A 24,463-nucleotide genomic window follows, 5' to 3' on the forward strand; every position below is an offset into this window, starting at 1 on the left:
CCCCGGCACAGCCCAGGTGTCTCCCGGCATATGCCAGGGTCCCCGGGCACCCACGTCCCCCCACCCGGATCCCACGTGCTGCAGCCGTGGCACCCACCAGCCACACACCACCGGGCCGGTCCCAGGGCTGGGTCCCGGCGAAGCGGCTGGCCCCGCGCCTGAGCTCACAAGGGATTTCTTTAGGGAAGGTTTGTTTCCTTGTTTTTCTGGCTTTTCAGTGCTTGCCAAAACCCTCCCAGCCCCCAGTGTGGGCCCAGCCCAAACCGGGACTGCCGGGGGGCCGCTCCCCGGCTCGGGGCACAGCCGTCCCGAAGGCTCGAGCCCCGGCACAGCCCGGCACATGGCCCCACGCTGGACAGACCAGGTCCCGCTTCGGTCCCCAGCCCTGCAAGGGCCACCCCGCTGCCCCTCGGCATGGCCCACAGCCCCACCGCGCTCCCCTTCCTCCCGGCAGTCCCAGAAGCCGTTTTGGGGCTTATCCGTGGGTTTGCAGGATCCCAAACCCAGACCAGGCAGGGGAGGGGAGTGGGACCGGCCGGGCTCGGACACAGCCGCATGCACGCCAGCGGTGCACATACAGCCTTCCCGGCGCTCGTCCCACAGTTTTATGGCCCCGTCGTCACCTTTACGGACCACTTGTGCAGCCGCGGGATAACCGGCTGCGTCAAACGAGACGCGTGTTTGCTCACGAGACAGAAACTGAGAGTGCGGGACAGGCGGGCGGGATGTGGGTGAGAGGGACGGTGTCCCGGCAGGGCACGGTCACACCTGGGGAATGCAGGGGACGGGGACACCACCCGCACGCGGGTGACTGCAGGTATGACGGCAGCGGGTGAGAAACACCCCCAGCACAAACCCCAAGTCTGCCCGGCCCAAGAAACGAGAGCAGCCCCCTCGAGCCAAGGTCACCCACGTGGGTGACGGCCACGCCGGGGACGTCCCACCAGCCGCCGGGCCAGAAAGGGAGTCAGTCCCCAGAGGAGAGGCACCCAGCACGCTGGGGAAGCCGGGGTGGTATCACGGTGTGCCGGGGCTCGCCGCAGCCCCGCGGCACACAGCGCCCGACTGCACCCATCCTTTTATTGTGAAATGCGATAAATACACCACGGCCGCGGACCCTGCCACCCCGCTTCCCTGACGAGCCGAGCCCGGCGCCGACACCCCATATATATATATTTATATAAAATAACACCACAAAAAGAGCAATTAAATCCCCAGGGGCGAGCGCGGGGGGGGGCGAGCCCGGCCCCCCCACCCACGGCGCGGAGCAGGGGGTGCACAGCCAAGCGAGCACAGGGGCCGGCGGGGTGCGGGAGACCCTCCTCCCGCCCCGAATCTTTGTTCATCCAGTTCTGTCATGCGCACGAATCCGGCTGTTCCAGAACCATCCGGCTCCCACTACCCACGGCGAGGGACCCGGCAGCACCGAGGGACGCGCTCGGGGCCGGTGCTGCTCCCCCGGGAGCGGGGGGCTGTGGCTGCCCCCTCTCCTCGGCGGCCGCCCTCCGTCCCGGCGCGTCCCTCAGAGGTTGTCGGAGGCGGCGGTGGGGTTGGTGTAGGTGAAGGTGCCGGCCCCCGCGCCATTGCTGCTGGCCACCTGGGGAGGGGGCGGTGGAGGGGGGTGTCAGAGCCGGGCTGGGCTGAGCCCCCTCCTCAGCCCCCACTCGGGGGCACTGGGGGAACCCCCACACCCTCACCGTGGGCGCCACGGACAGCCCGGTGCTGGGCTTGGCCAAAAAATGTGCACCCCACCCCGGAGAGTGGGCAGCTTCCCCCGGCCACGGGCACCCAGAGCCCCCACGGGCACCCAGAGCCCGCCTGGGCGCAGGAGCTGGCAGAGAAGCCGAAGCGGCCCCGCGTTCCTCTCCTCCTGCGTGATAAGCCTGCCCGGCAAGAGCGAAGGTAAATATTTACCCGGGCCCCTGCTATTTGAACAGGGCGAGCTGCTCGCAGGGAGCCAAGCAGCTGGATGCGGCCCCCGCCCGCAGCACCGGCGCAGAAGGCAGCGCAGTGCACCGGGGGGGACGGGGCTGGCCGGCCGCCCCAAACCCCACGTCACTTGCGGGAGCCCTTCGCGCGGGCGGGTGGCTCCCGACACCGCACCTGCAGCTCCCATTTCGGAGGCGCTGGTGCGGGGTATGGGGTGCAGGATACGGGGATCAGCCCCCCAGCCCCCTGCCACCCCTGAACTGCCCCAGCTCCAGCCCCAACCCCACTCCCCGTCCATGGCATAAGGATGCTCCGACTCCGGCAGACGTGAGGGTCCGGCTGGGATGCAGCCGAGCCCGAGAAGGGGCAGCGCTGGCAGGCAGCGAGGCCCCTGCCCAGCCCGGAGCAGGGGGAGCAGCCGCCCAAGGTCACGGGGAGCTCCCTGGAGCCGGGCCGGGTCTGCCAGCGCCGGCCGCGCACCCAGCGCCGCTGCTCCATCCAGGCGTGAAAGTTACGCTCACCTCCCAGCTGGGAACGGACCGGCGTGGGGCTGGCTCCCAGGGCCACCCGTCCCCTGCCCCACCGGCTCCGTTAGCCATTAACCCAGCGGTCAAGGGACCCAGCTGCACCAAAACCACCTTCCCCTGCACCACCCCAGCCCCGCAGCGGCTGGGATACCGGGCGCGAGCAGCCCTGGGGACGGTGGCACTCGGCTCTCACCTGGCTGTAGGGGTTGGGTTTGCTGTTGGGTGACACGTAGCGCCCGTGGCTCTGGTACTGGGGGTACTCGGCCATGGGGTGGTAAGAGTCCTTCGTGCTGAACAGGTCCAGCTTCCCTCGGCTTTTCCGGCGGCAGGTACAGGTGGTCTGGGGGGGAGAGGGAAGGGGTCAGGGGTCTGATGGCATGGGGACGGGGACAGGGGACCCAGCAGCGGAAGGCAGGTGAGGACAGGGACGGGGACGGGGGACTCACCATCAGAAGACAGGTGAGGATGCTCAGCAGCAGCAGGATGCAGACCAGGACCAGCAGAGCAATGGCCCAATCCGGGACCACAGGCACCGGTGCCGGGGACGTCACCTCCACAGTGCCTGAAAGAGGACCAGAGCCGTGTCTGCACCGCTGGGCAGAGCCGCAGGGCTGGCCGGGACAAACAGCCCCGAGAGACCCCCCAGGACAGGGCGTGAGGGGATGAGCCCTCCTCCACGGGGTCCAGTTGGTCTTCCCAGCGCTGGCCGCCACGGGCACCGGGACACTGCATCAGCTCTGCCGGCTGCACGCCCTGAGCCTGTCCCACCGCCAAGGAGCCTCCCTGCCCCGGCCAGGATGGGGCAGCGCTTGCAGAGCCCCCCCAAAGCAGCCCCGTGGGGCTCCGTCCCCCCTCGCAACCCCAGCCCGAAGCTCCCGCTCACTCTGGATGCTGGCCAGCTGCAGGTCCATGATGAAGCCGTTCTGATCCAGGCTGTTCCTCAGCTGCTGCTCAGCGGCATTGCTGGTGACGGTGTTGTTGCCATGCCCGAACACGAGGGTGGACTGCACCTCCACTGAGCCTTGGCTGCTCGTGAGAGAAGGCGTCAGTGCCCGGATCACCGCCCGCCGCGAGGGGCTCTGCACCGTACAGCCGGGACACGCCGGCCTCCGCAGCCGGAGCCGCCGACCCGCTCACCTGAAATGGAGCTCGCTGCATCCCTTGTAGGTCTGCCTGTCCACGCAGCTCGCGCAGCCAAAGACGTATTCGAACTGGAACAAAGCACGGGGGTGACTGCCACCTCCCCGGCACCCCCTCCCTCCCGTCCCCTCGCGGGACTGGCCGGGGCTGCCGAAGCGGCTGGCAGAGAGGATGCTCGGGGCACTTCCATGGGGAGCCCCGACGGGAGGCGGCTCCTTCCCAGCACAGACCAGGGGGTCTTTGTTTGCCCGCGGGCAGGGCTGGGACTCACCATGGTCAAGACAGTGTGGCTCAGGCTCACGTACTCCTTCGACGTGGGGTCGCGCAGGCTCTCGTTGAAGCTCCTGTTGAGGATGCGGAAGGACAGTGGGACGCGGCGGAGCAGCTGGACCGCGGAGGGAAGCAGGCCTGTGGTTTTGCTGGGGTTGGGAGCGCTGCTGCCGCCGCCCAGCACTGCCGTGGGGGTATGCCTGGGAGCCGTGCTGCGCTGAGCGGCGACAGAGGTTTTCCGTGTGGGGATGACCTGAGTGCTGCTGCTCCCGTTGCCTTTGGCGCTGGAGGTGGGGACCACCGTGCCACCACCTGCAGGGGAGGTGGGAGCCGTGGAGCTGCTGTTGGTTGTGTTGGTGCCGAAGGGGGGGACCCAGTTGCTGCTGCTTGCGGTGGCACTGGCATGGGAGATGGCAGCGCTGCTAGAGACAGGCACCGCGGTGCTCTTGGCTGTGGCGTTGCCTGAGGAGCTGTTGCCGGACTGGAAGTTTGTGGTGTTGCCCGTGGTGGGGAAGACTGTGGTGTGGGAGGAGGCTTGGGTCCCGTTGCCGCTTGTGTTTTTGGAGATGGTGATGTTCGGAGCGGCGGTCATGGGAGCGGTGGTTGTCTCAGTGGTTGTCTCTGTGGTGGTCGTGTCAGTGGTGGTCGTCTCCGTAGTGGTTGTGCCGGTCGTGGTCGTCTCTGTGGTGGTCTCGGTGGTGAGCGTGGCACACATACCTAGAGGAAACACCAGGAGTCGGCGGCTGGCACTGCAGCATCGGTTTGGGAAGGTTTTACACCATACGTCTCCTTGGCTGGACGGTCACCAGGGCCACGAGGCGCCGAGAAGCACCACGACCTCCGGGAGCCCACCACCGGCAGCTCTCGCTGGCCACGAGGACAAGATCTTCAGGAACATCCCACAACTGGGGCTTATGCTGGGCACACGTGGCACCACCGAGGGTCTGGGCGGTGCCACCTGGGCAGCTGGCACCGGCTCCATGCCCAGCCCTGCAGACCGCCCCTGCTCCTGACGGGACCCTGCCACGCTGCGGGGCTCGGGCACAGCCCCTCTGCCCCGATAAACCCTCCTTTGCTGTGGGTTGCTGGGCTGGGAGGGTGGGGTGCCACCCGCGCCCCCCCCAGACCCACATGGCCTGGCTGCTGGCCAGCGCAGGCGGTTTCCGGCTGGTTTCCCATCGGGTGCCGCAGGAGCCGGCGGTACTGGAGGAGAGCCCGGGGTCCGGATGGCTCACCGAGACACACCTGCATACCAGCCTGCGAGCCCCGGGCGCAGCCTGCTCCGGCTGGCCCCGGCACAGCCCGGCTGCCCAGCCCTGGATGATCCTTTCGGACACGGCTAAGAGCGGCCGCAGCCACAGCGAGGTCCCCAGGTCCCGGCTTTGCTGGGGACAACCGGTCTTGGGGCACTGCACCCCGGGGCCAAACCAGGAGAGACGGCCATGTCCCTGCCACCGGCGTGCCGAGGGCCACCGGCTCTGGCGTCTCCCAGTCCCCGCTCAGAAAGCAGCCCAGGGGACACTGCTCCCGTCCCCAATGCCCCATTACCTCCCCGCCTGCCCGGCTCCCAGCCCCGCTCTCTCCAGCTTGGGGTCCCGCTGGCCCCAGCCCCTCACCTGCGCCCAGCGCCAGCAGCAGCAGAAGGGTGGTGAACGCCATGGGACTCGTCCCGGGTGGTCCCGGCGCCTCTCAAGGCTTTGCGGCGGCTGCTCTCCCGTTAGCCGGTGGCGCGCTCCGCAATCCGGGGATCAGGAACTGGCGGTTCGGCAGCGGCGGGAGCTTTATAGAGCACCTGGAGCAGGTGGGGAGGCCCCACCCCGCCGCTGGCCCCGGGGAGGGGGGGTCCCTCCGCCCCGCTTGGCACAGGGCACCAGGGTGCCGCCTTGCCGATGGGGCCCCAGCGGCATCCTCCCCCCAGGCTGGGTCCCCCACGGTGCCCCGGCTCGGGGGGACACCGCCGGCAGCGTCCTTGTGCCACGCGTGGACACAGCCTCAGACGGGGGCACGGGCAAGGGGCAGCGGCCGGGCATCCCCGGGCAGGGGTGAGGGGCAGCGTCTGCCCACCCCGTGGGCTGAGCCACAGCCCCCAGGACCTGGTGGGGAGCACGAGGGGACGGAGCCCCCCAGCCCCTCGCTTGTGGGGGGCCTCATCCTCTGGCTTAGCCTGGGGTTAATCATTACCAGCCACCCACTGCCTCACCCTACACTCAAATAAACACTGGTGATGCCCCCCCGAAATGGTTACGCAGGCGGGGTCCAGGGCCCCACAAAATCCCAGTACCTCCCAGTAACCTCGACAGATCCCAGAGCCCCCCCCGGGCACGAGGCCCCCAGCGGGCACAAGACCCCCTTCCCACTCAGGACGTGGTCCCCAGCCCAGGCTGATGCCCGGTGCCAAGCCGGATGCCGATGCTCCACCCCAGAGGTACCAGGTGCCACCCGCGCTGGGGCGCAGAGCCCCCGTCCTCCCTGGGGACACGTGCTCCTGGCACGGCCGGACCACAGCAGCCTTTCTGGTCCCTCCCTGCTCCTGCCCTGCGGGAGAGCCCCGATTCCCAGGGAGGGCCCCAATTCCCAGGACGGCCCCGATTCCCAGGGAGAGCCCCGATTCCCAGGGAGGGCCCCAATTCCCAGGACGGCCCCGATTCCCAGGGAGAGCCCCGATTCCCAGGACGGCCCCGATTCCCAGGGAGGGCCCCAATTCCTAGGACAGCCCCGATTCCCAGGGAGGGCCCCGATTCCCAGGACGGCCCCGATTCCCAGGGAGGGCCCCGATTCCTAGGATGGCCCCGATTCCCAGGGAGGGCGCCGATTCCCAGGAGGGCTCCAATTCCTAGGACAGCCCTGATTCCCAGGGAGGGTCCCAATTCTCAGGACGGCCCCGATTCCCAGGAGGGCCCCAATTCCCAGGACGGCTTGGCAGGGGCCCTGGAGCCCGGCATCCTGCCCGGCCCCACGTGGAGCCAAACCAGCACCCCGGCCGGGCTGGGGGGTTTCTGCGGTGTCGGTGCAATGGGAGCAGAGCGAAGGGCACCCTCCGCGGGGCTGGGACGGGTGGCCTGGGTGTCAGCGTGGGTGCGAGGGGACCCAGCCGCACCCAATCCCCCGATGGGGTCCACAGCCTCGGTGCTGAGCCAGGGGAAGGCAGGCAGGGGACAGGCAGCAAGCTGTGGGTGCACACGACCACCCTGAGACCCCCCCCAGCCGTGGGGAAGGGGGGTCCCACACGGCGACGCTGACCCCACCGCCCTTCGCCCGGGGTGCTGCACCCTCCCACGCCCGCCACGTTCTGCTCTCTGTGCCAACCCCGGCTCCCCGCTGCGGTTCGGTCCGTGTCCCCAAGTGTGTGTCCCCCCCCCAAAGCAAGGGTTGAAGGTCACAGCGGAACACCCCAGAGGATGCACTGTGTGGGGGCATGAGGGAAAGGGCACCCCAGCACCCACCCAGGGCAGCACCCCCGGTCACCAGCACCCGCCTCGGCCGTAGCCGGCACCCACGCGTGCCCGCAGGGCTGAGCGGAGCCGGCGGTGGGGGTGGGGGGTGGGGTGGGTGGGGGGTGGGTGGGGGGTGGGTGGGTGTGTGGGGGTGTGGGGGTGGGTGGGTGGGTGTGTGGGAGGGGTGGTGGTGTGGGGGGGTGTGTGTGGGGGGGTGGGTGGGTGGGTGGGGGTGGGGGTGGGGGGGTGTGGGGGTGTGGGTGTGGGTGGGTGGGTGGGTGGGTGGGGGGATGGTGGGGGGGGGGGTGGGTGGGTGGGTGTGTGTGTGGGTGTGTGTGTGTGGGTGTGTGTGTGTGTGTCGCCCCCCCACGCGCGCGCCCGCCGCGCCCCGCCCCGCCCGGTGGCGCTGGAGCTGCGGCGCCCCCTGGCGGGCGCGGCCTCCCGCAACGCTCGCCCCGCCGAACGGCACCGGGAGCGGCACCGGGAGCGGCACCGGGAGCGGCACCGGGACCAGAGCCCCGCGGACGCCCCTCGCAGCCGGGGACCGGGGCTGCACGAGCCCCACCCCGCCCCGCCGCGCACCCCCCGGAGGGAGGGAGGGCGCTCGGTACCGAGCGGTGATTTCACCCGTCCCGACCCCGCGCAGGTGCGCGCAGCGCCGCCGTGATGCCCCGGCACCGCCCGCCCCGGTCCCGGAAGGGGCAGCGGCCGCCGCTCCCCCAACCACCGGCCCCGGCCCCGGCGGGGCTGCCCCGCGGCCGCCGCGTTGCCCTTTTAAGAGGGGGGCCCACCGCCGCCGCGCCCATTGTCGCCGCCGCCGCCGCCGCGGGGCGGGGGGGGGGGGGGGGGGGGGGCCGGGCCGGTGCCGGTGCCGGCCCCGCGCGCTCCGGGGCGGGGGCACATTCCGCCGCGTTGCCGGGACACCCGTCGCCATGACGACCGGGCACTGCCGCCGGGGTTCGGCGCGCGCCGCGCAGTTCCCACGGAACGGCCCGAGCGGCGGCGGCGGCGGCGGCGGCTCCGCTCCCTCCGGGGCGGCGGGAGGGACGGGATGCGGTGCAGTGTTGTGCTCTCACCTACCAATATTGCACTCGTCCCGGCCTCCCGCCGCCGCGGGCTCCGCCGGTGGGACCGGCCGCCCACCGGGCTCCCCCCACCCCCCCGCGACGACCACCGGGAGGACACCGAGAGACGGAGCCGAGAGCACCGGGGGGGGGGGGGTGGGGGGCAGCGCCCGCTCGGGGCACCGGGCCCCCCGCAGGAACCGGGCGCGCAGGCTAGAAAACACTCAAAACTTTATGGCCGGACTTGGGGCAGGGACCCAACCCCGGGGGGGCGGCCCCGCCACCCGCGGGGGCCCCGCTCCCGGCCGCACGCCCCCGGTACCGGCAGTGCAAAGTCCTCTGGGGGGGGTGGGGGGTGGGGTACGGGCGGCCGCTCACTCGCGTCCCTCCAGCAGGAACCGGCGGAAGGGCTCGAAGTCGGCGGGGATCGTGTCTGCGGGGCGAGAGCGGGAGGGGGGGTCAAGCCCCGGTAAAGCGGGAGGAGGCGGGGGGGGGGGGGGGTCAAGCCCCGGTAAAGCGGGGGCCCCCGACGGCCCGACCCCCGGCGCAGGGGTGAGGGAGGAGATGCTCTGCCAGCTCTCGGCCCCCGCCCCGGTGCGGCGCCGGTGTCCCCGCCGGGGGGGTGGGGGGGGTGGTGTCCCCCCCCCCCGGTGTCCCCGGTGCTCACCGTTGCAGCGGTACTGCAGGTTGGACCAGATGATGTTCTCCTGGGAGAAGCAGAAGACCCCCAGCCGCCCCCCGCGCATGGTGGTGTCGATGAGCACCCCGGAGTCGGCCACCAACCGCGGGCCCTCGTACAGCCGCACCCTGCGGGAGGGGCACGGCCGGTCACCGGGGCACCGGGACCCCACCGGGGCACCGGGACCCCACCGGGCATCCCGACCCGGGGCTTGGAGGGGGGGATACCGGGACCCCACCGGCCATCCCGACCCGGGGCTTGCAGGGGGAGATACCGGGACCCCACCGGCCATCCCGACCCGGGGCTTGGGGGGGGGGGGACACACCGGGACCCCACCGGGGCACCGGGACCCCACGGAACATCCCGGCCCGGGGCTTGGGGAGGGGGCACCGGGACCCCACCGGGCATCCCGGAGGGGGGACACCGGGACCCCACCGGCCATCCCGACCCGGGGCTTGGGGGGGGGGACACACCGGGACCCCACCGGGGCACCGGGACCCCACGGAACATCCCGGCCCGGGGCTTGGGGAGGGGGCACCGGGACCCCACCGGGCATCCCGGAGGGGGGACACCGGGACCCCACCGGCCATCCCGACCCGGGGCTTGGGGGGGGGGGACACCGGGACCCCACGGGGGCACCGGGACCCCACGGAGCATCCCGGCCCGGGGCTTGGGGAGGGGGCACCGGGACCCCACCGGGCATCCCGGAGGGGGGACACCGGGACCCCACCGGCCATCCCGACCCGGGGCTTGGGGAGGGGGCACCGGGACCCCACCGGGGCACCGGGACCCCACGGGGCATCCCGGCCCGGGGCTTGGGGAGGGGGCACCGGGACCCCACCGGGGCACCAGGACATCGCGACCCGGGGCTTGGGGGGCGGCACCGGGACCCCACTGGGGCACCGGGACCCCACGGGGCATCCGGGCCCGGGGTGGGATGAAGGCAACGGGCCGGGGCATCCCGCCGGGGCCGGACCCCCGGAGCGGGGCCCCCCGCCGGGGCCGGGATGGAGCCCCCCGGCCCGGCCCCGCCGCCTTTGTCGGGCGTTTTGCATGTGAAAGGCGCCGGCGGCCGGCGGGGTCGCCATGGCGACGGGACAATGGCCGCGGGGGCCCGGCGGGGCAGACGGGCCCGGCCCGCGGAGCGCCCCCCCCCCCCCCCCCCCCCGCTCCCCGCCGCGGCCGCCCCGACGGGATCCTTAAAGGGGAAACGTGCCCGTGCCCCACCGGGGCTGGACCCCTCCCCACGGCCGGCATCCTCCCCACCAGGGTGGCCCCATTGATGGGGTCCCCAGTCCCAACGGCCAGTATCCCCTTACTGGTGTTGTCCCACCGGGGCTGGACCCCCACCCAGCATCCTCCCCACCAGGGTGGCCCCACCGAGGGGGTCCCCAGTCCCAATGGCCAGTATCCTCTTACTGGTATGGTCCCACCGGGGCTGGACCCCCACCCAGCAGCCACCCTACCAGGGTGGCCCCAGGGAGGGGGGCCCCAGTCCCAACCCCCAGTATCCCCTTACTGGTGTTGTCCCACTGGGGCTGGACCGCACCCAACGGCCAGCATCCCCCCCAGCAGGGTGGCCCCATTGATGGGGTCCCCAGTCCCAACCCCCAGTATCCCCTTACTGGTGTTGTCCCACTGGGGCTGGACCGCACCCAACGGCCAGCATCCCCCCCAGCAGGGTGGCCCCATTGATGGGGTCCCCAGTCCCAACCCCCAGTATCCCCTTACTGGTGTTGTCCCACTGGGGCTGGACCGCACCCAACGGCCAGCATCCTCCCCACCAGGGTGGCCCCAGGGAAGGGGTCCCCAGTCCCAACGGCCAGTATCCCCTCACTGGTGTTGTCCCACTGGGGCTGGACCACACCCAACAGCCAGCATCCTCCCCACCAGGGTGGCCCCAGGGAAGGGGGCCCCAGTCCCAACGGCCAGTATCCCCTTACTGGTGTGGTCCCACCAGGGCTGGACCCCCACCCAGCATCCACCCCACCAGGGTGGCCCCAGGGAGGGGGTCCCCAGTCCCAATGGCCAGCATCCCCTCACTGGTGTTGTCCCACTGGGGCTGGACCCCACGCAACGGCCAGCATCCTCCCCACCAGGGTGGCCCCAGGGAAGGGGTCCCCAGTCCTAACGGCCAGTATCCCCTTACTGGTGGCTGGACCCCCCCTTACTGGGGCTGGACCCCACCCAACGGCCAGCATCCTCCTCACCAGGGTGGCCCCACCAGGGTGGTCCCCCTCCCAACGGCCAGCATCCCCTCACTAGTGTGGTGCCACCGGGACTGGACCCCACCAGGGACTGGACCCCACCAGGGACTGGACCCCCTCCCACCGGCCAGCACCCTCCCCCTAGGCCGTGGCCAGAGCAGCCCCCAACCCAGCACCCCCCATGCCCCCCGTGCCCGGCCCCCGCTCACCTGATGTAGCCCACCTGGGGCCTGTGCACCAGCTGCCAGCGGTAGGACGTCTTGTCCCGCCAGCCCACGTTGCGTGGGTCCTTCCAGAGCAAGCGGACGTGGTCGGGCGTGTGGCCCGTGTGCCACAGCGCGTTGCGTAGGTGCTCCCCAGGGCCCGTCGAGGATTTCACTGCCTGCGGGTGCACAGGGTGTCACGGGGGGGGGGGAACCCGGTCAGGGGGGCCCGACCCGGCGCACAGGGTGGCCAGCACCCACCTTGAGCTGCAGCCCTGGCTCTGCCACGGCGCGGAAGGGGGTGGCCTGCCAGTATGTCTGCTCCGTTTGCTTCCACATCACCACGTAGAAGCTGGCGCTGTCCTGGTAGCTGAAGATGAAGCCGGCGTAGTCATCATCGGTGACAGTGTTGACGTGGAAGGTGCCCTCGAAGTCCACCCCGTTGAAGGCCGTGTAGCCTACAGGCGGGCAAACGCTGCAAGGAACCCTCTTCCCCCAGCACCCCGGCTCCCTCCAAGCCCACCCTTCACCCCTTCGTGGGGCAAAGAACCTGCCGCCACCCCTGAGCACGGGGGGACGGGAGGAGGGGGGCTGCCCCACGGCGTCTGCGGGTGGGAGAGCATCTCTTACCAACGGCCAAGCCCGGGTCACTGTTCATGGTCTGCACGATCTCCATGCCCTGTGGGGGACAGTTGGGTGAGGAGCGTCCCCAGCAGCCCTGGGGACCTCCCGGTCCCCCTCCGCCCCCACCCCGGCAGCGCAGAAACACGGGGGGCAGCACCCACACCTGGTTGAGGACAACCCAGTTGGGATCGATCTGGGCGTCCCCCTCGGGGTCGAGGATGACAGTCTGGTAGGCGCGGAAGTCGGTCAGCGTCACCTCGGCGCTCTCAGGGCACACGTCCAGCTGGTCCACCACCGTGTCGTTGTCGAAGTCCTCCTCGCACACGTCACCCACACCGTTCCCTGGGGACACGTGCCCCGGTCAGGGTCGGGCTGAGCCCCGGCGGCTGTTCCTCCTCGCGCCCGCCCCGCGCTCACCGTCCGAGTCCTTCTGGTTGGGGTTGGGGATGAGGCGGCAGTTGTCTGGGCCAGGCGCCGTGTAGTCAGGGATGCCATCGTTGTCATCGTCGTTGTCACAGTCATCCCCCAGCCCGTCGTTGTCCGAGTCCAGCTGGGAGCTGTTGGGGATCTCAGCGCAGTTGTCCTTGGTGTCCTGATGCCCGTCCCCATCGCTGGGAGCAAGAACGGGGTCAGGGCAGCGCCACAAACCAGGGACCCGGCACCGTGTCCCCACATCCCGAAAACCCCATTGTCCCCCTTCCCAGGGCCCCGAGCCGGGAATCCAGCTCTGCCCCCAGGGACGGGACTGGGGAGAGGACGGGACGGGGAGGTGACCCCGCAGCAGCACGGTCCCCACCTGTCCTCGTTGGTGTCACAGATGTCTCCTACCAGGTCGCTGTCCATATCTGTCTGGAGGAGACCAGAGCCCTAGTTCAGCGGACACCCCGGGGCGAGGGGGCCCAGCCGAGGACCCCCTGTCCCCCCCGCCGGGCAGGGTCCTGCGTGCCCCGGACCCCCCGCCCCAGCCTGCGCTGCCTGGCCCCAGCCATACCTGAGTGGGGTTGCTCATTTCAGGGCAACTGTCACAGGCGTCCCCGACGCCGTCCTCGTCCCGGTCCGTCTGCAGAGGGTTGGGCACCTTGGGGCAGTTATCCAGCATATTGGGAATCCCTGCAAGGACAGCGCTGGGTGGATGCTCTCCCCGCCCCAGCCTGGCGTGACAGCGTCCCTGCTCCGCGAGCGGCCCCGGCCCCGCACGGGCAGGTCAGCCCCGAGAGCCGCTCACCGTCCCCATCGATGTCGTTATCGCAAGCGTCCCCCTCGCCGTTGCTGTCCGTGTCCCGCTGGTCGTTATTGGGCACGTTGGGGCAGTTGTCACAGGCGTCCCCGAAGGAGTCGGTGTCCGAGTTCTGCTGGTCCTTGTTGGGGAAGAGCCGGCAGTTGTCCTGCGGGGAAGAGGACAGGGATGCCGCGCTGCAGTGGCTGGCAGACAAGAGGCCATAGTCCCACATGGGTCAGGGCGGGAGGACGTCTCCAGCACGCCCAGTTAAACCATCCCAGAGCGTGATGATCCCCGGGGGAAGTATCTTGAGGGTGGCAGCACCAAGCCAAGGGGAGGAGGAGCCCTTTGCCCAGCACGGCCCCCAGAGCCACAGGCACATCCTGCCTGCCACAGCCACCTCCACGTTCTTGATGCCATCGCCATCAGCGTCATCATCACACTGGTCCCCAATGCCGTCGTTGTCGGCGTCCTCCTGCCCCGAATTCGGTGTCAGACGGCAGTTGTCCTGCAGGGAGAGGCAGCATTAAAGACGGGGAGGAGACGAGGTCTGAAGCACAGCCCCACCACGGGCTCCCCCAGCCCGAGGGCGCTGCCCTCCCTCTCCGGGACACCCACCTGCTTGCAGTGCTTGTTATTGTCGATGCAGGGCAGGGGCTCGTCCGGGTAGCCGTCGAGGTCCGTGTCTTGCCCACACACGTTGCCGTTGCCAGCCCAGCCCACATTGCACTGAAGAAAGAGGAAATCAGGGGCTGGGAAGCGGGGAAGGGCCCTGGCAGGACCAACTGCTGCTCCTGCCGATACCCCCCGCACCCCTCCCCGCTTCACCGTCCTCCTGCCCCCGTCCCCCGCTCACCGCACAGGAAATTTCACCGTTCCTCTCGAACACGCAGAAGCCGTTGATGTCGCAGGGGTTGGAGGTGGGAGTGCTGCAGGACTTCTGCGGGATGCAGCCGGACGTTTGGTTCCCCACAAACCCTGACTTGCAGGGACCACACTTGTAGGAGCCCTGGGAGAGGGAGGGCAGGGGCAGGATTAGGGGAGCAGAGCGGCCCCAGATGCCAGGCAGGGAAGCAAGGCGGCTCTGCTCACCAGCGTGTTGGTGCAGATGGAGTTGGGGTCGCAGCCCCCGTTGTTCCCATCGTTGCATTCATCAATATCCGTGCAAACCTACGAGCAGGGCGGAAGAAACCGTCACCTGGGGTCTTTCCCTGCCTGCAGCTCTGCCCATGCCTGTGCCCTGCCCAGGAAAGCTCCTCTCCTCTGGCAAGCGCAGCATCCTCCACCCATCCCCACAGCTCAGCAGCTCAGCGTGCCTACGGGGACCCGGCCAAGTCCTGTGGCATCGCACTCACCTGCTTGCTGGCCCTCGCGTAGTCAGCCCCCACGCCGGAGACGGTGTTGCCCCGATAACCGCGGGGACAGGGCTCGCAGCGGAAGCCGGGGGCCGTGTTGATGCACTTGGAGCCGGGGAAGCAGGGGTTGGCATAAGCGCACTGTGGCACAGGGAGTGAGAAAGGCTTCACCCTCGGGCACGGCGTCCTGCACATCAGGGTGGCCGCTGCCCCGGGGCATCCCGGCGGGACCCTTCCCCGGCTTGAGGAAGCATCCGGAGAGGGAAAGCGTCATCTGCCCACGCTGCTGTGGCAGCGCTGGGGCCCAGGCGGTGCCTGCTGACCCGCCCCAGGCGCGTGCCCACCTCATCGATGTCGGCGCAGTGTGTGCCGTTGCCCTCCAGCCCCGGCGGGCAGGGCCCGCAGCGGTACCCGGGGTATTCGTACGTCTCCATGCAGTCCACGCCGCTGAAGCAGGGGTTGGGGTTGCAGCGGGAGCGGTGCTCGTGGAAGCCTGAGAAGAGGAGGGCCGGGCAGGGGATGAGACGGGGCGGCCCTTTGCCCACCTGAGGTGGGAGCAGAGCCTCGCCAGCACTCACCGCAGACCTGGCACTCCATGATGGTGTTGCGGATCAGAGACATCTCCTTTACCTGGGAGGCAGCAGAGCACGGAGCGTCAGGGGGATGCAGCGTACTGCCTGGCACCCTGCTCTCGGGCAAACCCCAGCCCGGGGAGAGCCGATACCGCCCCACCGCCTCACCTGGTCCCTAATGTCTTCCCGCAGCTCGGTCAGGACCCGGTTGAAGAGGGTCAGCTGCGTGACCAGCGCCTTGGTCTGCTCGCCTGCCAGGAGCAGAAAGGACAAGGTCAGCCCCAGGACAGACGCAGCCTCCCGGGGCCGTGGGCTGGGGACTGCTCTGCCCTCCCCGGCACCGAACCGGGAGAACAAGACAGCCGACGGCCCTTCCTCCTCCTCCCTGGTCCGCACAGGACCCCTTCCCCCGGAGCACATCCCACGCCCTCTGATCCACCCCGTCCTGGGGCCCCGCGCAGGCACTTGGGGTGCTGGGACAGGCTGCGGAGGGTTTTCTGCCTCCGTGGAGCCCCAAACGCTGCCGCGGCCCTCGCGCCAGGGCAAGGGGGAAGCAGAGCAGGGACTTACCCAGGATGGATGCCAGCGCATTCGTCACTGCAAGGAGAGAGACGAGATATTACCGAATGCTGCCATCAAAGCCCAGCAGCGTCACCTTGCACAGTTGCTCCTGATCAGCGCCTGCGCAGCGCAGGAGCTCCCACCTGCGTGGGGACACCTGGACCGGGAGAGGCAGGAGCACCCCTCTGTGCGGCGTGCTGTCACCTCCCACCTCCACGTGCCGCAGCACGTGGCACGCACGGGTGACCCCGTAAGCCCTCCGCGCTGCTCGGCGCAGGTACCTGCACTCTGGATGGACTCGTCTCCTTGGAAAGGGCACTCGCTCAGGGCCCCGACACGGCTCATGGACCCTCCCAGGATCAGCTTCATCGACTCCACAAACCCCTGACGTACAAGGGGGGACGCAGTCAGACGTGGGGGGCTCTGCCTGGCCCCGAGGGGACGGGACGGGCTGTCTCGGCCCCCCCAGGGGTTCCCGGTACTCACCTGCATCCTCTGGTAGGCCTTCTGCCCCGTGCGCACCTCGATGGACTCCACCTCTCCCAGCGGGATCTCCGACAGCTCGGGCAGCCCCACGCTGGAGTCCATCTGCTTGCAGTCGACGTAGAGCTCCACGCTCAGCATGTCCCCGCGCAGCCCGCTCAGGCGCACGATGATGGTGTGGCTCTGCCCGTCCGCCACGTGCGCGTGCTGCAGGTTGACCGAGTGCAGCTTGTTGTCTTCCCGCAGGTAACGCACCAGGACTGCGGAGGAGCGGGAAGGGGCTGTCAGATCTTCCCCCCGCCAGCGCCGGCAGCCCCCCGGGACCGGCGGGCATCCCGCCGCCCTCCCCAGCGGGCCGCGCAGACGGCAGGAACTGGGTCTCCGTTTCTCTCGGGGCATCACGGCAAGGCCAGGGCCAGCACGTCCCCGCGCAGCAGGCACCCACCTTTATTGATTTTCCCCACCACGGAGACCTCCAGCCACCGCGTGTTGTCCTTCTTGGAGTAGAGGCCGAAGAGGGTCCCCCCCTGCTTGGGGGGCAGGCGGAAGGTGGAGAGGAGGTAAACGTCGTTAACGGTCAGGAGCTCCATCCGGATCTTGTGCGTTACGCTGGCCATCTGCCGCGCCTCGCTCACCATCAGCAGGTCGATAACTGCGGGAGCCAAGCGCGGGGGTCGCATCCTGCCCCGCAGCCGCAGCTCCGGCCGCAGGAACGCGGAGGTGCCCGGTGCTGGGTGCTGGGTACGGCTGCCCGCCCCGCTGGAAGCCCGGTCAGACCCAGGGGATGGGGGGGATGGGGTCCCTGGACCGTCGGGCCCCCGGGGGTGGGGGGGACCGGGGAAGCCCCGAGGGCTCCGGGCCCCGCCCGGCCCCGGCCCCGCGCGGTGGCGCTCCAGGACCGGCAGCGCTGCGGCCGCGCCACCGAGACGGACCCGCGGAGCCCCCCCCCCCCCCCGTCACCGGCGGGACCGGCGGCCCAGCGCGGTCCCCGGCCCGGAGCCTGCCCTGCTCCCCAGCTCCGCAGTCGGGGCTTCCCGGTGGGGGCGGCTGCACCGGTCCCGAGCATCCCGGGGCGGGCAGGGCTGGGCGAACCGGTGCGGCCCCGCGGGATCGCGAGCAGAGCGGGGACACAGCTCGCGTGGAGCTGCGGGGGCAGCGCGGGGTCCGTGTCCCCCCCACCCCCCCGGGCCGACCCCGGTGGGCGCGGAGCAGCGGGACCGGGAGCCCCGGGAGGGACGGCGCCCGGCGCACGGAGAGCCCGGTCCCGCCGCCGCCGCTCGGCTACCCGCCTGCCCCGTGCAACCGCACCGGGAGGAGCCCCGGCCCCGGGGCAGAGCCCCAGCCGCGCACCGCGACCCCGGGAGCCCCCGCTGACCCACGCGGCGGGACCGGAGCCCTCCCGCCGTCCCGAGCCGGCATCGCGACCGGTGTCCAGGCGGGGCCGGCGGCTCCCTGCCCCGAGCTGCCCCCGGGGGGTACCGGCGGCCGCCCCGAGCTGCGGGGATGAATGTCCCTCTGTCCCCCCGCTGCCCGCAGCCCAGACCTCCCAGGGCGAGCGGAGCCGCTGTCAGCCGCCCCGGACCGGGCAGCGGGGCCGCGGCGGCGGGCGGGGGGTCCAGCGCGCCGGGAGCCCCGTCGGGGCCGCCCCGCCGCCGCCCCGGGGCCCGGCCCGGTGGCAGCCTTACCTTGCAGCCCGGGGCGAGCCGCACCGGCGGCGCCCAGCAGGAGCAGCGCCAGGAGCGCGCCGAGCACCGGGCCCCCCGCGGCCGCCGGTGCCCCCATACCGCCGGTGCCGCCGGTACGGAGCGGAGCGCGGCGGGGCGGGGTGGAGCGAGCGGGGAGGGGCCGGCGCTGCCGGCGAGGAGGAAACAAAGAGCCGTCAATCACGGGCGCGCATCCCGGGGACCCCGGCGGGCGGTGCGGGCGCAGCCCCGCCGGCGGAGAGAAACGGGGGCGCCGAGCGGCGGGCCCGGGGCTGCGGGGGACCCCACCGGCCGCCCCGGCGCTGCCCGCCCCCGGCGCGGCTCCCGCTGACGGCAATCGAGCGTGGCAGGCGCCGGTTCACCGGGAGGTCAGGCAGTCTGGGGCCGCCTTCTCGCCAGCCGGAGCCGCTCCAGCCGCACCGGAGCATCCCAGCCCGGGGGAGCCGGGGACCGGCGCCGGCAGCCGAGGGCTGCTTTGCCGGGGGTGCCCCGGGCCGGTGCTCCCGGGCGGGAGAGCGGCGAGCGGGGCCGGTCCGCCCGGAGAGCGCTCAGCGGCCTCAACCGGCGGTCGGGGCCCCGGCCCCAGCCCCGCAGCAGCGGGAGGGGTCACCCCGGGAGCTCCTTCCCGGGGAGAGGGAGCGGGGTCGTACCGGCAGCCCCCGCCGCGCCCTCGGGCGGCGGCAGCGCGGTGCCCCGCGGGCAGCGCCCGCCCCGGTTGGTCCCACCGGGCCTCTCCCCGCTGAGCACCGGCCAAGGCGGGCGGGCGGCCCGCGGAGCCCGGGCCGTGTTTACGCCTGTTTCCCCCGGCGCCATAACAACGGGCCCGGCCCCGCGGCCCCGGGCGACGGGGTGGGCCGGAGCGGGGGCGGCTCCCGAGCCTCCCCCCGGAGGGGGGGGGGGGGGTGTCCTCCCTCCCGCCCCTGCGCTCTCGGCGTGGAAACGGGCGGGGCGGCCCCGCGGGCCGGTGCTGCGGGGGCTGCCCCGCGGAGGGGGCGGGGCCGGGCCGTGTGGTTCCGGGTCAGGCGGGAAGATGGCGGCGCCCATGGAGCTGTTCTGCTGGGCCGGGGGCTGGGGGCTGCCCTCGGTGGACCCCGACTGCCTGGCCGTGCTGGTGAGCGGCGGCGGGGACGGGGACGGGGACGGGGACGGGGACGGGGCCGGGGACGGGGACGGGGAGTCCCGCCCGGCCGAGCCCCCGCTCCCGCCGCCGCTCCCCTCTCTTGCAGACGTACGCGCGGTTCACGGGGGCGCCGCTGAAGGTGCACCGGGTCAGCAGCCCCTGGAGGAGCCCCTCCGGTAAGGGCCCCGCCGGGCCCCGCCCCATTGCACGCACCCCCCCGCCCCATCGCAGCCCCCTGCCCCACTGCAACCCCCCCGCCCCATCGCACCCCCCACCCCATCGCATCCCCCACCCCATCGCATCCCCCCCCGCCCCATTGCATCCCCCCGCCCCATCGCAGCCCCCCGCCCCATCGCAGCCCCCCTGCCCCATCGCACCCCCCTGCCCCACTGCAACCACCCCGCCCCATCGCAGCCCCCCGCCCCATCGCAGCCCCCTGCCCCACTGCAACCCCCCCGCCCCATCACAGCCCCCTGCCCCACTGCAACCCCCCCGCCCCATCGCAGCCCCCCGCCCCATCGCAGCCCCCTGCCCCACTGCAACCCCCCCTGCCCCATCGCAGCCCCCCGCCCCATTGCAGCCCCCTGCCCCACTGCAACCCCCCCGCCCCTTCGCACCCCCCCGCCCCATCGCACCCCCCACCCCATCACATCCCCCACCCCATCACATCCCCCCCCGCCCCATTGCATCCCCCTGCCCCACTGCAACCCCCCGCCCCATCACAGCCCCCCGCCCCATCACACCCCCCTGCCCCATCACAGCCCCCCGCCCCATCGCACCCCCCTGCCCCATCGCAGCCCCCCTGCCCCATCGCACCCCCCTGCCCCACTGCAACCCCCCCGCCCCATTGCAACCCCCCCCGCCCCATCGCAGCCCCCCACCCCATTGCAACCCCCTGCCCCACTGCAACCCCCCGCCCCATCACACCCCTCACCCCATCGCATCCCCCACCCCATCGCATCCCCCCCCGCCCCACTGCATCCCCCTGCCCCACTGCAACCCCCTGCCCCATCACACCCCCCCCGCCCCATCGCACCCCCCCGCCCCATCGCAGCCCCCCGCCCCATTGCACTCCCCCCACCCCATTGCACTCCCCCCGCCCCATTGCACCCCCCTGCCCCACTGCAATCCCTCGCCCCATCGCACCCCACTCACCCCATCACATCCCCCCCACCCCATCACACCCCTCCCTCACCCCATCACAACCCCCCCTCGCCCCATTGCATCCCCCTGCCCCACTGCAACCCCCCCGCCCCATCGCACCCCCCTCACCACGTTGCACCCCCCTTACCCCATCGTGCCCCCCCCTCACCCCATCGCACCCCCCTCATCCCATCTCACCCCCCCTCACCCCAACGCAGCCTCCACCCCATCACATCCCCCCACCGCCCCATCGCACCCCCCCATCTCACCCCCCCTCACCCCATCGTACCCCCCCCCGCCCCATCGCACGCCCCCCTGCCCCATCGCACAGCCCTGCCCCACTGCAACCCCCCCGCCCCATCACATCCCCCCTCACCCCATCGCACCCCCCTCACTCCATTGCATCCCCCCGCCCCATTGCATCCCACTGCCCCATCGCGCCCCCCTCACCCCATTGAACACACCCCTCACCCCATTGCAGCCCCTGCCCCACTGCAATCCCTCGCCCCATCGCACCCCCATCGCACCCCCCCCTCACCCCATCACATCCCCCTGGCCCGTTGCACCCCCCTGCCCCATTGCACACTCCCCCCGCCCCATTGCACACCCCTCATCCATCGCACACCCCCCTGCCCCATTGCCCCCCCCTCACCCCACTGCAACCCCTCGCCCCACCACACCCCCCCGCCCCATCGCACCCCCCCGCCCCATTGCACCCCCCTCACCCCATAGCAACCCCTCGCCCCATTGCGCACCCCCCTCACCCTGTTGCACCCCCCTGCCCCATTGTATGCTCCCCTCACCCCATTGCAACCCCTCAGCCCATCACACCCCCCTCGCCCCATTGCACCCCCCTGCCCCACTGCACGCCCCCCTCACCCCGTTGCACCCCCTTTGTCCCAGCACGCTCCCCGTGTCCCATCACACACAGCTTTCATCCTCTCACCCACGCCCCTCCTGTTCCTCTGCCCCCCTGCCCCACCTTACACTCCCCCCACCCCGCCGCACGCTCCTCCGCCTCGCACCCCCTTCCCCGAGCGTGGGGGCCCTTCACCCCGGCACAGCCCCCCCCTGCGCCCCTCGCCCGCGGCGGGGTGGCACCCCGGGCTCCGCTGCCTGCAGCCACCCCTCTCCCTGCCCTCAGGGCGCCTGCCTGCGCTGAAGACACGGGACGAGGGCACCATCTCCAAAACCCAGCAGATCATAACTCACCTCAGGAAACAGGTAGGAGGGGGGGGGCGAGGGGCACCCCCTGCCCCGGGCTGGAGGGCACCGGAGCCCCCCTGGGAAGGAGGGGGCTTTGTCCCGGTCGCCCAAGAGGCACGGGCGGGATTTGCCGCTTCCCCGCCGGATCACGCCCGTTGCGTTTGCGCTGCAGAAGTATAACGCCGACTACGACCTCTCGGCTACGCAAGGGGCGGACACGCTGGCCTTCGTGTCCCTGCTGGAAGAGAAACTGCTGCCGGTGCTGGTGGGTCTCCCTGCGGAAACATCTCGGGGGGGATGCCGACACGGGGAAGGTGGTCTCGCCGAGGACTGGATCCGCTCCCTGGAGCGATGCCGGCGGGCTCGGGTGTGCGCCCACCTGCCAGGAGAGCCAGAGAACGCTGCAGGCAGCAAAATCCCAGGGACCTGGAGCATCAGCAGTGGGGATCGGGGTGCTGGGGGGGTCTTGTGTGGCAGCGGTGGGTTGTGCAGCCAGGGCTGGGGTCTGGCCTTGACCCTGATGCTCCCTCAGCCCCTCGCGGTCTCCGCAGCAGCCAATTCTGTGCCAGGCACATGGTGCCGGTGTGAGCGACGCCGGGCACGGGCTCCATGGCGCCCGCCACGGCAAAGGGCTGCGCTGGCTCCAGCCGCGCCACGGCCTGGGCACGGATCGTTCTCCGCTGCAGATCCACACCTTCTGGGTGGACGCGAAGAACTACGTGGAGCACACGCGGAAGTGGTACGCGGAAACCATTCCCTTCCCCCTGAACTTCTTCCTACCCAACTGCATGCACAAGCAGCACCTGGAGCGGCTGCAGCTCATGTGGGGAGACGGCTACATGGAGGATGAGGAGAAGCTGGAGAAGGAGGTGAGGGGATGTGGTCTGGGCATGGCAGGTCCTTGGCGGGTGCCCAGAGGGACCCACGTGAGCCCAAAATCTTAATTGGGGTCTGGGTTTCACCCTGGCTGAGCACCCCCTTCCCGCTCCCCTTAGCACCCTTGCAGTCTGCCGCGTGGCCGGGTGGGTGACAACCCTCTGTCCTCCTTCTCCAGCTCTACCGGGATGCTCGGGAATGCCTGACGCTCCTGTCCCAGCGCCTCGGCTCCCAGAAGTTTTTCTTCGGAGACTCGTAGGTGGACGTAGGGAGAAGGTGCTCTGGCCTGGTCCCGCGCTCAGGCAGGACCCGGAGCCCGCAGCTGCAGGGAACCTGCAGCCCTTGCGCGTCGCATTGCGGGTTGGACAGGCTCGCAGGGGACAGGGCTGTCCGTGGCAGCACGGAGCGACGCGGGCGGCAGGAATTAAGGCCACAGGAGCTGCCGCCGGCCCCGGCGTGTTTCCCCCTCTCTGTTTGAGCCAGCGGAGCTGCTCCGGGATGGGCTCATCCCGCTCCCCTCCCGTCCTCACCTCGGGGGCTGGAAGCAGAGAGCCTTCCCGAGGAGGAGGAGCCGCTTGCCGTCCCCTGGGGTGCAGGGGGCTGGGGGTGGCCGAGGTGTCGAGGTGGCTTTGGGTGGGGACAGCAGGAGGAGGCGGGAGGGACCGTGACCCAGTCGCAGGTCTCTGCACCCCAGGCCGGCCTCGCTCGACGCCTTCGTCTTCAGCCGCCTGGCGCCGCTCCTGAAGGCGAAGCTGCCCAACGGGAAACTGCAGCAGCACCTGAAGTCCCTGCAGAACCTGTGCAACTACTGCACCTCCATCCTCAGCCTCTACTTCCCCTGGGACGGAGGTGAGATGTGTCCCCCCGCCTCGTCCCGCAGGCTCAGGGTGACCCGTCCCCCCTCCACACCCCCTCTCTGTCCCCCCAGGTGAGCCCCCAGCCAGTGCCCCGCGGGCTGCGGGCGCCGACGGCGGCGAGACGGAGGAGGATCCCCACAAACGGCGCAACCAGCTGCTGTCGGTGCTGGTGGGGCTGGCGGCCATGCTGGGCTACGCCTTCCTGAGCGGCATCGTCTCCATCCAGCGCGGTGGTGCGGGGCCGGCTGGCCGCCAGCCCATCACCCTGGAGGAGGAGGAAGAGGAGGAGGAGGAGTAAGGAATTGCTGCGCGACTGTTCCTCCTCCGGTCCCTGGAACTGACTGTTTTTACGCCGGAAGCCTGGCAGCATTGCTCCCTGCGGGTGCTCCGCTCTGCATCCCCCCAGGAATCGCAGCCCTCGCCGTTGGGAGCGCGCCTGCCACACCAATAAACCTCCCTCTCTCCGCCTGCACCCTCTCGTCCTCCCAGCAAGCTCAGGGCCCTTCCCAGTTTCCCCAGTTGCGCAGGCTGGAGCGCTGCGGCGGGCACTGATGTGCTGCCCCGTTGCCTGTCCTGCTCAGCCCCGGTACCGCACCCCGTGTCCTTCCCCCAGCTCTGCCCCTCGTCCCCAGCCTCGGGGCTCTCTGGGGATGGGGCGAAGGGGAGACCTGGGGGTTTTTAGGTTCCTGAAAGCGTCTCTGAGCGTCTCAGCAGCATCCCCATCCTTTCTCCGGCAGCTGTGGGGCTGAGCCCTCCGTCTCCCCCACCATGTGGCATCCCTGCCCTCCAGCTGCCAGGCAGAGCAAGCTGTAGGTTCTGTGGGGCCGGTCCCCCAACCACCACGCTGCTGCCAGGCCGGTTCCCCCGAGACCCGCAGCACGGCCGGGGATGGTCCCTGGCCAGCAGCAAAGGAGACCCGGGCTCCTCGGCAGGACACGTCCCCAGCCCGGGAGGGCGCGAGGGCTCCCCACTGCTGGAGGGACACCCGGAGCCCAGCTCCCCACAGCGGTGTGAGCAGGGTGGCGAGCGGCTGCGGCTGCAGCAGGAATCCCTCCGGCGCCGGCAGCTCTGTTTGCATTCCTCCGCGCCTGCCAGAAATGGGGAGTTCCTCGCAGCTGGCACTGCCAAAAGCACGTTGCGCGGTAAGCGTGGCTCCGTGAGCAGCGGCCGAGGGCACGTGGGCCGCAGAGCGGGGCGCAGGGGTGGCCGCCCAGGCACCGTGTGCTCCAGCAGCTCCGCGGTCCCCCCCTTGGGACACCCCGTGTGGGGCTCAGCCCCGGGGCTGGCCCTG

At 71.3% G+C, this 24,463-nt stretch overlaps 3 protein-coding genes across 4 annotated transcripts; 1 reads left to right on the plus strand and 2 right to left on the minus strand.

Annotated features, from left to right (window-relative positions):
- Positions 1 to 1,522: 1,522 nt before the first annotated feature.
- On the minus strand, positions 1,523 to 5,525 carry MUC1 (mucin 1, cell surface associated). The gene is made up of 7 exons (XM_059832113.1): positions 5,483 to 5,525; positions 3,868 to 4,583; positions 3,594 to 3,667; positions 3,340 to 3,482; positions 2,903 to 3,018; positions 2,650 to 2,796; positions 1,523 to 1,597 (listed from the first exon to the last, which is right to left on the minus strand). Exons 1-7 carry the CDS (start codon positions 5,523 to 5,525, stop codon positions 1,523 to 1,525), a joined length of 1,314 nt encoding a protein of 437 aa, XP_059688096.1.
- Positions 5,526 to 8,738: 3,213 nt separating this feature from the next.
- THBS3 (thrombospondin 3) lies at positions 8,739 to 18,049 on the minus strand. The gene is made up of 23 exons (XM_059832356.1): positions 17,953 to 18,049; positions 16,713 to 16,919; positions 16,271 to 16,527; positions 16,066 to 16,168; positions 15,794 to 15,820; positions 15,392 to 15,474; positions 15,230 to 15,281; positions 14,996 to 15,144; positions 14,652 to 14,792; positions 14,389 to 14,466; positions 14,153 to 14,305; positions 13,915 to 14,025; positions 13,697 to 13,804; positions 13,303 to 13,462; positions 13,069 to 13,187; positions 12,874 to 12,926; positions 12,495 to 12,688; positions 12,241 to 12,419; positions 12,084 to 12,132; positions 11,715 to 11,911; positions 11,460 to 11,632; positions 9,032 to 9,171; positions 8,739 to 8,797 (listed from the first exon to the last, which is right to left on the minus strand). Exons 1-23 carry the CDS (start codon positions 18,047 to 18,049, stop codon positions 8,739 to 8,741), a joined length of 2,889 nt encoding a protein of 962 aa, XP_059688339.1.
- Positions 18,050 to 19,000: 951 nt separating this feature from the next.
- Positions 19,001 to 23,615, plus strand: MTX1 (metaxin 1). 2 transcript variants are annotated; one of them, XM_059832309.1, is made up of 8 exons: positions 19,001 to 19,081; positions 19,197 to 19,266; positions 21,378 to 21,457; positions 21,612 to 21,704; positions 22,126 to 22,308; positions 22,494 to 22,570; positions 23,010 to 23,164; positions 23,244 to 23,615. In XM_059832309.1, the coding sequence occupies exons 1-8, from the start codon at positions 19,001 to 19,003 to the stop codon at positions 23,468 to 23,470; spliced, it is 966 nt and encodes a 321-aa protein (XP_059688292.1). In that variant the 3' UTR covers positions 23,471 to 23,615. The 2 variants fall into 2 exon arrangements, with proteins under 2 accessions (XP_059688292.1, XP_059688293.1); XM_059832310.1 differs by having other exon boundaries at positions 22,240 to 22,308.
- Positions 23,616 to 24,463: the final 848 nt, after the last annotated feature.

Source organism: Gavia stellata, chromosome 33 (genome assembly GCF_030936135.1).
Source record: "Gavia stellata isolate bGavSte3 chromosome 33, bGavSte3.hap2, whole genome shotgun sequence".
NCBI lineage: Eukaryota > Metazoa > Chordata > Aves > Gaviiformes > Gaviidae > Gavia > Gavia stellata.